This window comes from Podarcis gaigeae (assembly GCF_964106915.1).
Source record: "Podarcis gaigeae genome assembly, chromosome: 10".
Taxonomy (NCBI): domain Eukaryota; kingdom Metazoa; phylum Chordata; class Lepidosauria; order Squamata; family Lacertidae; genus Podarcis; species Podarcis gaigeae.
The window spans coordinates 74,128,057-74,141,650 of record NC_139686.1 but is presented as its reverse complement, the minus strand read 5'-3'; the positions used below and the strand labels follow the sequence as shown (position 1 = coordinate 74,141,650).

Here is a 13,594-nt window from a genome sequence, read left to right as displayed (position 1 = left end):
CTGCCATTGGCCAAGAGGAAACACTGGCCTAGAAATTACTGGAACAAGGACCGGTCCTATTGTTGGGCACCATGAGGCAGGAGATTTTTGGTGCTATTAAGAGTGGTCAAGTTGTCAGTAATAAGCTTATTTTTTATAAAGAAGATGCCATCTGCCTTGCATGAAATGGCTTACATAGGTTGTTCTATGTGTTCAAATATCAACAACAGGACCCAGTTAGCTGCACCATTCTCAAGATTACAACCACTGGGCAGAACAGGCACAATCAAAAGCCTTAGTAAAATAAAAATCTGTATGAAGATGAAACATATGCAAAAGCCATATAGTTTTAACTCACGTTTGGTCTTATTTCACACCACTTAGAGACGACTGTGATTAAGTGGCATACAAATTGTTAGAATAAAGTAAATACATAAATAACCCCAGAGATCTCGGATTGCAGTTGTTTATTACCATGGAATGAGTTGTGTAGGCAATACCTAATTCAAGATTGGCACAGAATCACAGAATTGTAGAGTTGGAAGAGATCCCAGGGTCATCTAGTCCAAGCCCCTGTAATGCAGGAATCTCAGCTAAAGCATCCCTCCTAGATGACCATCCAACCTCTGCTTAAAATCCTCCAAGGAAGGTTTCACAGCACACTAACCTGTAGTACTCACTAGAACACATATTGGCTCCTGAAGGGAAGTGATATGATTTGCCTTAAGGGACTCTGTCTATGCAAAGGGCCAATTCAGGAATGAATTCAATAACCATAGAATCATAGAGTTGGAAGAGACCACAAGGGCCATCGAGTCCAAGCCCCTGCCAAGCAGGAAACACCAACAGAGCACTCCTGACATATGGTTGTCAAGCCTCTGCTTAAAGACCTCCAAAGAAGGAGACTCCACCACACTCCTTGGCAGCAAATTCCACTGTCGAACAGCTCTTACTGTCAGGAAGTTCTTCCTAATGTTTAGGTGGAATCTTCTTTCTTGTAGTTTGGATCCATTGCTCCGTGTCCGCTTCTCTGGAGCAGCAGAAAACAACCTTTCTCCTTCCTCTATGTGACATCCTTTTATATATTTGAACATGGCTATCATATCACCCCTTAACCTCCTCTTCTGCAGGCTAAACATGCCCAGCCCCCTTAGCCGTTCCTCATAAGGCATCGTTTCCAGGCCTTTGACCATTTTGGTTGCCCTCCTCTGGACACGTTCCAGTTTGTCAGTGTCCTTCTTGAACTGTGGTGCCCAGAACTGGACACAGTACTCCAGGTGAGGTCTGACCAGAGCAGAATACAGTGGCACTATTACTTCCCTTGATCTAGATGCTATACTCCTATTGATGCAGCCCAGAATTGCATGGGCTTTTTTAGGCGCCGCGTCACACTGTTGGCTCATGTCGAGTTTGTGGTCAACCAAAACTCCTAGATCCTTTTCACATGTACTGCTCTCAAGCTAGGTGTCACCCATCTTGTATTTGTGCCTCTCATTTTTTTTTGCCCAAGTGCAATACTTTACATTTCTCCCTGATAAAATTCATCTTGTTTGTTTTGGCCCAGTTCTCTAATCTGTCAAGGTTGTTTTGAAGTGTGATCCTGTCCTCTGGGGTGTTAGCCACCCCTCCCAGTTTGGTGTCATCTGCAAATTTGATCAGGATGCCCTTGAGTCCATCATCCAAGTCGTTGATAAAGATGTTGAATAAGACCGGGCCCAAGACAGAACCCTGTGGCACCCCACTAGTCACTCTTCTCCAGGATGAAGAGGAACCATGGATGAGCACCCTTTGGGTTCGGTCAGTCAGCCAGTTACAAATCCACTGAGTGGTAGCATAGTCAATACCGCATTTTACCAGCTTCTTTACAAGAATATCATGGGGCACCTTGTCAAATGCCTTGCTGAAATCAAGGTAGGCTACATCCACTGCGTTCCCTTCATCTACCAGGCTTGTAATTCTGTCAAAAAACGAGATCAGGTTCGTCTGACATGACTTATTTTTCAGAAATCCATGCTGACTATTGATGATCACAGCATTCCTTTCTAGGTGCTCACAGACTGTTTGCTTAATGATCTGCTCCAGAATCTTCCCTGGTATTGATGTCAGACTGACTGGGTGGTAATTATTTGGGTCCTCTCTTTTCCCCTTTTTGAAAATAGGGACAACATTTGCCCTCCTCCAGTCTGCCGGGACTTCGCCTGTTCTCCAGGAATTCTCAAAGATGACCGCCAGTGGTTCTGAGATCACATCTGCCAGTTCTTTTAATACTCTTGGATGCAGTTCATCTGGCCCTGGAGACTTGAATACATCTAAACTAGCCAAGTATTCTTGTACTATCTCCTTAGTTATTCTGGGCTGTGTTTCCTCTGCTGAATCATTTGCTCCAAATTCTTCCGGTTGGGCATTGTTTTCTTTATCGGAGAAGACTGAGGCAAAGAAGGCATTGAGGAGTTCAGCCCTTTCTGTGTCCCCTGTTTGCATTTCACCATCTTCTCCTCTGAGTGACCCCACAGTTTCTTTGTTCTTCCTTTTGCTACGAACATACCCATAAAAGCCTTTTTTGTTGCTTTTAACCTCTCTAGCAAGCCTGAGTTCATTCTGTGCTTTAGCTTTTCTGACTTTGTGTCTACACGTGCTGGCTATTTGTTTGAATTCCTCTTTGGTGGTTTCCCCCCTTTTCCATTTTTTGTACACATCCTTTTTTAATCTTAACTCAGTTAAAAGTTCTTTAGATAGCCACCCTGGCTTCTTTAGGCACCTTCCATGTTTCCGTCGCATTGGTATTGCACAACTGAAGTTGTGCTTTTACTATCTCCAAGCAGACTCAGGGAGACACAAGGGGCCTCAACTGGCCTGCTGACTTCAAACCTTGCCTCACGGACCTTGCGGTCTTGTTGTAAAGCAGCCTTTGCCACCCTGGTGCCTCCAGCTGCTTTGCACTACAACTCCCATCATCCCCAGCCAGGTCTGTGTGCTGGCTGGGGATGATGGGAGTTGTAGTTCAGAACTTCTAGAGGGCACATGGTTGGCAAAGGCTGTTGTAATGTGAAAGACTTTGAGCACTTCAAAGCTCTATAAATGCTAAATACTGTATTACAGTTCATTGGAATTGTTGCTACTTGCTTCTTTCCACATTAACGTGTTATACATTTGATGTTAGCCATGCTGAGCCCGGTTTTGGCCGGGGAGAGTGGGGTATTATTATTATTATTATTATTTATTATCTCCCTTCTATTCCTTTATCTTCTCTATCCTGTGAAGACACTTCTGCCCAATAACAGGACTTGCCCAGTCAGTTAAAGCATGCCACAAACACATTTGATCCTTTCTACAGACTCTGCCCCTCAGGTCTCAATTCAAAGACCATAGCATCTCTCTCTCTCTCTCTCTCTCTCTCTCTCTCTCTCTCTCTCTCTCTCCAGGAAAGGAGGAATGCTGCACAATAACTAGGTTGCTCTTTGCCCCTGTTCCTGGGTACAGTGTGTGTACTCAGCGCTGGAGAGGAGCAGTTCTCTGTCTTCAGAGGAAAAGGCTCATTAAATGGCAGGTCACTGCCACAGCGGGAGAAGATAGCCTTGCTGGTGCTAGCCACTTTTTTGGACTCAAGTCCCAGTATGAGAGCACCAGCTATCCTGAAGGAATGCATCCGATCCCACACAAAGACAAGAAACAACTGGAAACCTAAACACTTTCAGCACATGGAACCCTTCTCTTGCTCCACCACATTAAGAAAGCAGCCATATGACTGGAAACACAATACAGGCACCCCCCACTTACATGTGTTCTGCTTGCATGAAACCGTGTACACAAGCGGTGCTGGGAAACAATTAAACATTTCAATTCAAGCACAGAAATGGTGGGAGAGAGAACCCACCCATGAGGAGACCTTACCTGGAGCCCAAAGAGGATGTCAGTGAGGGCGGAGGAAGCCCCACAGAGACTGGAGGCACAGCAGGGCTTTGTTTATGCTGCTCAGCTTCCCCGCCTAACAGCTGGTATGTGGGGTAGTGCAGCAGCAGCAGCAGCAGCAGCAGCAGCCTCTTTCCCACGTGTCCTCCAGCCTCCTGCTGGTCCCAGAGGTTCAATTCTAGTTGTGGGTATTTTTGGATACAGCAGTTTTGGTATAGATTGGCAAAGAGGATGTTTAAAGGGTATCCCCACTTTACTTATGCACGTGAGGCCCCAGGATGTAACCCCTGTGTAAGTGGGGGCTATACCTGTTCTGCATTTTCCACATTTCTAAGCAAACAAACATAATACAGTTAAGAAAAAAAATAGTTGTACTATGCTGTACTACTATCCTTCCTGTGTTCAATCTGAGCCAATGCACTAACAGAAATGAAACTGAACTTAAAAGGGACAGTATTGTTTCCTCTTCTGCACAACTGAAAATTAATACACTGATATAATAGATGCAAGTGATGAATGTTTGCATCTATTACAAGTGATGAATACATCAATGTCTTTGTCTATATACATGCAACCAACACCGCAAGCGGAATTATTAATAAAAGAGTCGAAAACAATTTTGTAAGGTGGATTTTGTGGGTGCACATTCACATTTCCCATCTATAATTGCAATAATCAATACAGACCTCAAAGCCAAGCCAACTTCTTTCTATGATATGAATTAATTTTGACCAAGAAGGCTATATCTAGTTATGAAGTGGAAATATTATTACTAAGTTCCAGAAGCAAAATACACCTTCCAATTAATCAACTGAAACAGTGGTGGTAACCAACAAGCCATACGCCAAGTCCAGCAACGAGAGCATGCCATTCTATGCACACGAAAGCACCTTCTTGTGCGTATCATATTTCCCCCTGTAGTCCACTGAACCACGCAGGCAGAAGTGTGGCATGGAGGAGGCAGGCCCCCAATTATGTGCCACAAATGCCTTTACTTGTGCCATAGGTTGGCCATTCATGAACTAAAGAAGGGGTGGGGAAGCTGGACTTGATCATTCCAGGCCAGGCTGTCTGGGGCTGATAGGAGTTGGAATTCTCCAGTATCTGGAAGGTCATAGATTCCCTACCTATGGAATAATCTATCATTACGATATAGTGTTTGTAGCCTTAATATAAAATGCATTTTCAGTGTACCTAAAAAAACATTTAAAAGAGGTTTAAGATCAGCTTTGGGTCCAAACATAAAAACCTTAACATTTTACAGCTGACAATCGTACACCTTTCTCTGAATTTGTATCTGCTTTTTATGCAGAAGGTCCCAGATTCAACCCCTGGAGCCTCTAGCCAGGGCTGGGAGAGAAAACTGCCGGGAACCCCAGAGAGTTACTGTCAGTCAGGACAGACAATACCGAGATGAGCCAGTATAAGGAAGATTCTTATGTTTCTAACATAATGGCCAAATTATTTTATCCAAGTAACTCAGCACTCATTTTTTAAAGAGAACAAAACAAATAAGAAGTGATTTAAATGTATAAATGTGGATCCTACCATTTGCACCTCCGGTTCTTGCTTGATTTTGGAAGGTTTTGGACCGAGTTCCATATTGCCCTGAATAGTGGCTTATCTGGGGGGATAATTCATTCCAAGTACCACTCTGAGTTGGATGGAGGTTTGCCTGGGTTTCTGCAGGGGGATTCAGACGCTGAGCCCAGGCCAAATCTAAGTCCTGGGGTTCTTCCTTCAGTTTTTCTCCTTCTTTGCCAACTCTCTGATATATTCTTCCGGTGCTGTCATTCAGTAATCTTCTCATCCCTGTAATTTGTTTTTTAATTTCCCGGCTTTCATCTCCTAGAGAAAACAGAGACACAGTTATCACAGTAAATTAGCAAAAATGGTAATGATACATGATACATATTACTACGTTTCAGAGGACTTTGAGGATGTCTACTTTCTGAAATGCATGCCGATTGGCATTGCACACACACAAATGTATGCAGACAACTATTTTGTTGCCATGCCTACTATGCAGATGTGATACTAAATACATGATCACCTACAACGTAGAGAGTATATGTTTGAGTCTGCATAAGAGTTAAAACATATATGCACAGAACCATTTAAGTTAGTTCAAATTATCAAGTACAGTGGTACCTCGGGTTAAGAACTTAATTCGTTCTGGAAGTCTGTTCTTAACCTGAAACTGTCCTTAACCTGAAGGACCACTTTAGCTAATGGGGCCTCCTGCTGCCGCCACGCCGCCAGAGCACGATTTCTGTTCTCATCCTGAAGCAAAGTTCTTAACCCGAGGTACTATTTCTGGGTTAGCGGAGTCTGTAACCTGAAGTGTATGTAACCCGAGGTACCACTGTATTGCTTCAATGCCACAGCTGTTGGGATGTACAGTAAGTGATAATAAAACAGTTTAATAAAACCTGCTTAAAATGTCATAGTTCATAAAAAGTAGTCTATTCTCATTACAAGAAACAAATGTAAATCACCTTTCTGGAGAGTCATTAAGGCTACTGCAAATGTAACAACGTGGAGTAAGAAGAACAGAGCCACAGGAGCCACACACTCTCCAAAATTGTGGGGCATTCAAGGGTTTTAATCAGGGTTAGCAAGTCAGATATAACACTGAACCTGGGCACAGGATTTATGAACATGAGGGGAAACAGTAGGCTCGTCCTTTAACACCACTTAATTTTACAACTGTACTGGCCCTTGGATGTACCAGCAAAACACAGAGGACTAAAACCAATCCCTTCTACTCACCTACTGTGAAATCAAAGAGAGGTTATTTGCACTGAGCCTGGCCTAGACTCTGAAAGAGTTACTTGTTTGCACAATTAACCGCTTACTGATTTACTGTATCAAGCTTGAGAACTTAGCCCCTCACAGGATCAATCCATAGCAGCGAGTTGTTAGTTCAAAGGATGTTAAGTTTATAATGATGGAGAAGATGGAATAACAACAAAATTAATAATAAAAGAAAATGTTACATTTTATTTAATACCTGCCTATTTAATATCCACAGACTAACGTATAGCCAGTCTCTGATGCATAGCAATTCAGAATGTGAAAAGGAAAAATATATATGAAAAATGCCACTGTTTCTAACGACAACTCTGTACATTTAAAAACAATTATGTACTCGGCATCATCTGAGTATTAATTTTATTTATGACTGTGCTTATTTCACACTGAATGTGTGCATGTTTGGAGCAGAATGTTGCCATTTTGCCCACTGAGGCATGCAAATACATTTCATTAGTAGTAGGAAAAGTCTGTAGCAAACCCATCAAGCATTTTAAGCATGAGTGGAAATGAATATTGAAAACAGACAGCATTCACATAAGATGAATTTTCTACACTGAAGTCACTTCCTTGCAGGACACATGCATTTTTCTTCACATACTTGGACTAAACAAACAAAATGCCAAAAGTCTAAGCTTCTGCTTTCACAGCTTTTCACAGTGGCTGGTCAGCCTCCGGAACCTGGTAGAAGTGCTGGGGAAGATCTAGGAAGAAAGAGTCTACTGTGATCTGCAGAAATCCACCATCATAAGAAATCTACCATCAATAAACACTGTTGAAGCAGAAATGAGCAGCCCTTCTGAGTCATATCTGGACCCTTTAATATATTGTACTCCCTTTATTAATCTGCCCCCGTTACAATACTCTTTTTTGTGGAGAGTACTGAACATGGATGGAGCTCTTAGCTAGATTGGACTCTATGGGGCTTTCCCTGGAAGATTCTGTGTGGGTGACAACAATAATACTCAGAATCTGTATAGCTCTTTCAACTATTCAAAGCACTTCACATACACTGTCTTCTGCAACAACCCTGTAAGGTAGGTCAGTAGTGTTATACCTATATTACCAATGTGCCTGAGGATGAGAGACAATGGCTTGCCTAAGGCCACCTAGGGCGTTCATAGCTGAGGCAAGAACACTAGGGACTTCCTAGATGGTGGCTCAGTTTCTTAGTGACTACGCTACACCGGCATGGGGCTGGAGGAGGTCTGCTCCTGGCAAATGAAACTGTGGCTTTGAGCTACATACTTGATGGCTCTGCCCTCTATTTGTGGCTGTTATTGATTTGTTGTTTATTGTATTTTAATGTTTGTTGTGCGCTGCCCTAAACATTTTATTGGAAAGGTTATATATTTTAAAACCTGCATCTGGAGGCTGATCTGGTATTAATGAGGGCAAACAAGCTGAAGTTTAATGCAGATTAGATGTGGAGGTGCTGTTTGTTGAGATTTCTGCTCATCTGGATGAAGGTATGTATACAACCCATTTTGATTAGACAAATTCATGGAGCAGAGGGCTGTCAGTAACTACTAGCCACAATGGCTATGCTCTACCTCCAAAGCTGGAAACACAGCAATGCTTCCGAACACCAGTTGTTGGAAACCACAGGAAGGGAGAGTGTTCTTGTGCTCTTATCTGCTCACTGGTTTCCCACAAGCATGTGGCTGGCCACTGTGAGAAGATGATGCTGGACTAGATGGCCCATTGGCTGGATCCAGCTTGCTATTTTCATGTCCTTATCTGCTTAGGAAGGGCAGAATAGTTATATTATCATAATCAGCATCACCACTGAACTAATGTGTGTTGTGCACAGCCCTTATGCAAACCTATATATGTCTGTCTATACAGGTTGAATATCATCTCAATGGTCAATTACACTGCCCATCTTAACTGGATTTGGCTTCGGTTTTAGTTTCCTCTAGCACTGTTTAGATTAGAACATTCACTCCTTCGCCTGTTGTAAATGAAAAGAAGAAATATGGTTGGGGGTCATCAGCAAACTCTGTAGGACCATTTCCAATGCTTGCTTGTAGATGTTAAATAGCATGGGAGATAAAAATGAACTCTGTAGAACTGTAAATAAAATGGATGTGAAAGTGTTGGGCAAAAATCCCCCCACCTTTGCCCTCTGGAACTAACTCATGAGAGAGGAGTAGCAACCAGAGCACAGTATCTCCAACTCCCATCCATGCCAGGCTATCCAGAAGGATAAAACAGTCCATGGTACTGAAAGCTGTTGAGAGCTCAAAGATAATAAAAAGGGTCACAATCCCTCTATCTCTCTGGCAAATGTCATCAACCAGTACAACCAAGGAAGTCTCAGTCCTAAAAACATTGTTATCTAGGAATGTCCTGAAATGTGGTGCCTCTGAACCCTTTCAGATGCTTTGGCCAAGATTACCAATGTCCAATAGTTGGACAAATCTGAAAGGTCCCAGGAAGAGTTGTCCAACAACTTCCTTCAAGGCAGCATGGGCCATCCCCTCTCACAAGGTGGCATTAACCTCCCCTTTAGCTAGATGTTATCAGCCAAGGTGGCCAAGGGTCAAGCACACTAAAGGTAGGTCAAACCTTTCCAAGCACTATGTCACCCTCAGGCTGCAATAATTAAAAATGAGCTAAGCAATTGCAGCAAAATGGTGCTAAAAGAACTTCTGGTATTTGTACTGTTGTCAACCAGAAGTACAAGTCAAAGCAGAAGACAATGATTTTTACCTGGGAAATGCTTGGCAAATAATTAACAGTGGGCTGTACCAGGAGTTCCAATTCATCTCCCAGTTATCCAAATGTGTGAGCCTACTCAGTTACCTGGGAAAAGGCTCAACTGGATGACACTGAGCCGACACTGTGTCAGAGAAGACTTCTATTCTCCATCAGCCTTCAAATGGGTCTAGTCAGATTCATTCTGCATCTTCTTCCACTTGCATTCAAGTTGTCTTTGCAACTGTTTCATCACCACAAGCTCCCCAGAATACCAAGGGTCAGATCAATACAATATTATGTATAGTAGCAATTGTGTCTGTTAACAGAGCCACTTCAGCATTCCACAGATCAAAGAGAGCACAGCAGAACTGCCAGCCCTTTTGGCTGGAAAGTATAGTGGTGGAACTATAAGGAAACCACCTTGCTCCATCAGTTTCCAAAGGCAAACCAATCTAAATGGGCTCCTATCCCTACAAGGAATCAGAAGCACCAACAGCTTAAGCCACCTGCGGGTATAGGGCGGTATGCAAATTGAATAAATAAATAAAAATAAATTAAATAAACAGCTTAAACTCAGTGGCCTATGCTGGTAAAATCTTTCTTACAGAGCTCCATAGGAGCTGGTGAAATAGACCAAACTGATGTACAAACTAATGTATAGAACATGTTTTAACACTGCGAAGTAGTGCCTAGTATCGTAAGGTAGTTCCCAACACATCTGGTAACGCTTTTGTCAAGGAACCCTCCCATGCACTATTTACTCTGACAGGTAAATGCTTCCATGTATCTATTATTCAGCAAGAAGAGCCTTATTTCCAAAATGTCACCTTAAGCAGAACAGAACTACAATACAATTCAGTGCCAGAACAACGGTTTTGCATGCACCAGGCCCCAGGTTTAATCTCCAGCATCTCCAGAGTCAGCTGGGGAAAACTTCTGCCTGAAGACCTGGAAAGCCACTGCCAGTCAGTGTAGGCAATACTGAGTTAAATGGACCAATGACTTGACTCAGTCTAATGGACCAATGGGCTGACTCCTATGTTTCTTCCAATGAGTGTTCTGTGTAGTTAGAATCATTGCTCTATTTATTTCTCATTAGAGGAATTGAACATGGTTACTCTGACCCTGATTAATTTTGTTGATCTTTCCCTATTTTGGAGAAGTGTACTGTATAATTGGATACCAGTGTTGTCTTCTCTTCCACCAAGGATATCAGAACATTGCTGATCTACTTGAATAATATTTGCAGGCCAGTTCATAGCATTTCAAGGCCTGAAGATGTTCAACATGCACATAAGCCTCAATACAGGCTTCCTTCCACAAGTAGGAAATTTAGCAGTAAAAAACACAATATTCATCTTTTTAATAGTATCATTGACACAGCAATTTACCAATAATTAAGTCAAAAGAAATAAATAAAAGTTAAAAAATTGTCCCATAGCACCTTAGAGTGAAGAATATGAAAGCTTATACCCACAACAAACTTAGTTGGTCTCTAAGGTGCTACGGGACAATTTTTTGATTTTTATTTATTTCTTTCGACTGCATCAGACCATCATGGACATGGTCCGTTCTTAACCTGAAACTGTTCTTAACCTGAAGCACCACTTTAGCTAATGCGGCCTCCTGCTGCAGCCATGCCGCCGGAGCACGATTTCTGTTCTCATCCTGAAGCAAAGTTCTTAACCTGAAGCACTATTTCTGGGTTAGCGGAGTCTGTAACCTGAAGCGTATGTAAACTGAGGTACCACTGTAATTTGGAATTTGGCCCCAAGATTTCAGAAAATAGTGTGTGTTTGACCCAACACTTACATAAGCAATTGCAGCTATTAAAAGAGAAGATGAAAGTAAATTTAATAATATGGACTGCTAATTTTTTTCTGACTGACTATGGTTAAAAATATTGTTTTGAGGAGAATGTGCTTTGAGGGTACACATCCTATACCCATTTACTTGGGAGTAAACCTCACTGTATGAGGGACGCGGGTGGTGCTGTGGTCTAAACCACTGAGCCTCTTGGGCTTACCGATCAGAAGGTTGGCGGTTCGAATCCCCATGATGGGGTGAGCTCCCTTTGCTTGGTCCCAGCTCCTGCCAACCTAGCAGTTCGAAAGCATGGCAAAACAAAGTGCAAGTAGATAAATAAGTACCGCTCCAGCGGGAAGGTAAATGGCGTTTCCGTGCGCTGCTCTGGTTTCAGTGTTCTGTTGTGCCAGAAGCGGCTTAGTCATGCTGGCCACATGACCTGAAAAACTGCCTGCGGACAACGCTGGCTCCCTCGGCCTGTAAAGTGAGATGAGCGCTGCAACCCCAGAGTCATTCGCGACTGGACTTAACTGTCAGGGGTCCTTTACCTTTTTTAAACCTCATTGTACTTTATAGGATTTACTTCCAAATAAACATGTATAGAATGTTTACATTTACACTATATAGCCCTTCCCTACTGCCAAATAAACATGTATAGAAATGTTTATCATTTACACTATATAGCCCTTCCCTACTGCAAGCCCACTTCACTCATTTTATTCTGGCAAAATGAAGTTATTGGTCTACCAAAATCTAATTCATCAAAACAAAAATGTAGTAAAACACACAGACACCTGCACTACAGCATATTTCAGTCCCACTTTATATCAGCCATAAACATCTCTGCTTTCTGCACCTCTTCAAAATAAATTCACATTGAAGAGTGCACACAGTGTAGCATACAGTTTTATGAAACTATAAAGTTCTTCATTGTTAATTACACAGATAAATGTCTCATCACACATTTGGTTACCAGGATTGCATAATTAGTTTTCTACATTAACCTTTCAAAAGCAGAATCTCAATAGCAAGTTTAAAACCATTGTAAAAATTGTTTACAACAGACCTATGTTTCCCTGTGCTTCTGGAAAGCAATGCATTCCACAGAAGGCAGAGGAAAGCAATATAAGCATGACGAGTCTTAAGAACTTTTAGCAATGGAGGGAAGTTGATAGCTCTATGGAGTCTTTTTTGGGAGACAAAAATCTGAAACCCATTAAATAAAGTAAAATAAATTCACACCTTGCCGTGCTATGCCAAAATAACCCTTAACCCTATGGACAAAGCCAAAGGCCTACCACAAGCGACGTAAAAAAAGATGCTTCAAATGTTAAAACCACAAACAGAGAACAGAACCAATGCACCTTTGTGGGTTTGCATAACAGATTCAGAAATGTTTATCTACCCCCATATCTTACCATGCCGCTGATGTCACAGTACGCGAGTCTCTGGTGACAGTTACACTTTCTCCAACACAGCCATTTTACCAGGCCCAGCAGGGGACTTTGTGAGACCACTGCACAGCACAACATAGGAGGGAAGTAGCTCGTGTGTAATAAGAGTAGCTGTTGCCCCACTTGAAGGATCCGTGTGGCAGCAATGAATGAAATTAAATAATTCTGTTTACAGCAGTGAGGCACTGAATTCTGCAGTGTCTGATTCTTCTCCATAGGAGAACTTAAGCACTTTTATGGTTAACTGTTTAAAATCTTTGGCATTAAGCAATAAATATGTTTTATAAGATGGATCAAGAGCAGCTAGGATTCTTCTGCATTACAGCAGGTATGAGCACTTGAATCAGAATCATAGTAGGGGCAATCATGACAGTTATGAGCAATTCACTGATAAAGTCCTATCAAGCTTCAGTTAGGAAGACAACAATATTTCATTATTTTCTTTACACATTTTGGACAGCTGATTTAATTTAATTTGGCTGTGGTTAAGATAAGTTTGCATGTTTGCAGAGGTGAAGGGACATTATATTAAGACAACACATTAATCCCACCCATGGCCAAAGCAAAACCAAACAAATAGTGGCTTCCTGGAAATTGAATTTCTGTTATCCAGATGTCAAAGATGTAATGCCCCAATTACACAAACTATTGCCAGTGAAGCATGCCAGCAAATATGCAATGTAAATGGGTTGAGCACAGAGCTGCAAACTACATAGTCAGCATCTTGTTCTCTGGGTGAGTGATAATTAGCATTGTGGGTAGACACTAATAAACATTTATGTCTCAAATTACAGCATTTTTAGCAAATGTTAATAAAAGATATGCTGGCAATTGGCAAAATAGAAAGACATTTCAAAAGAACATCCTATAAAACAATGGCAAGTACTTCCTATAGGCATGCAGTAATTATCACCCACCCACATGCTTGC

The 13,594-nt window shown here is 42.0% G+C and overlaps 2 protein-coding genes across 4 annotated transcripts in view; one reads left to right on the top strand and one right to left on the bottom strand.

The window, feature by feature from the left end:
* Positions 1-13,594, top strand: part of PRPF18 (pre-mRNA processing factor 18) — a 131,692-nt gene that overhangs the window by 82,634 nt on the left and 35,464 nt on the right. The window lies entirely within an intron of this gene.
* The window catches only part of BEND7 (BEN domain containing 7), a 51,475-nt gene that overhangs the window by 31,061 nt on the left and 6,820 nt on the right, over positions 1-13,594 (bottom strand). For all 3 annotated transcript variants that reach the window (XM_083701592.1, XM_083701593.1, XM_083701594.1), the window contains one exon: positions 5,437-5,736. In XM_083701592.1, the coding sequence (XP_083557718.1) occupies positions 5,437-5,736 (300 nt within the window). The remainder of the gene's footprint in view (positions 1-5,436; positions 5,737-13,594) is intronic.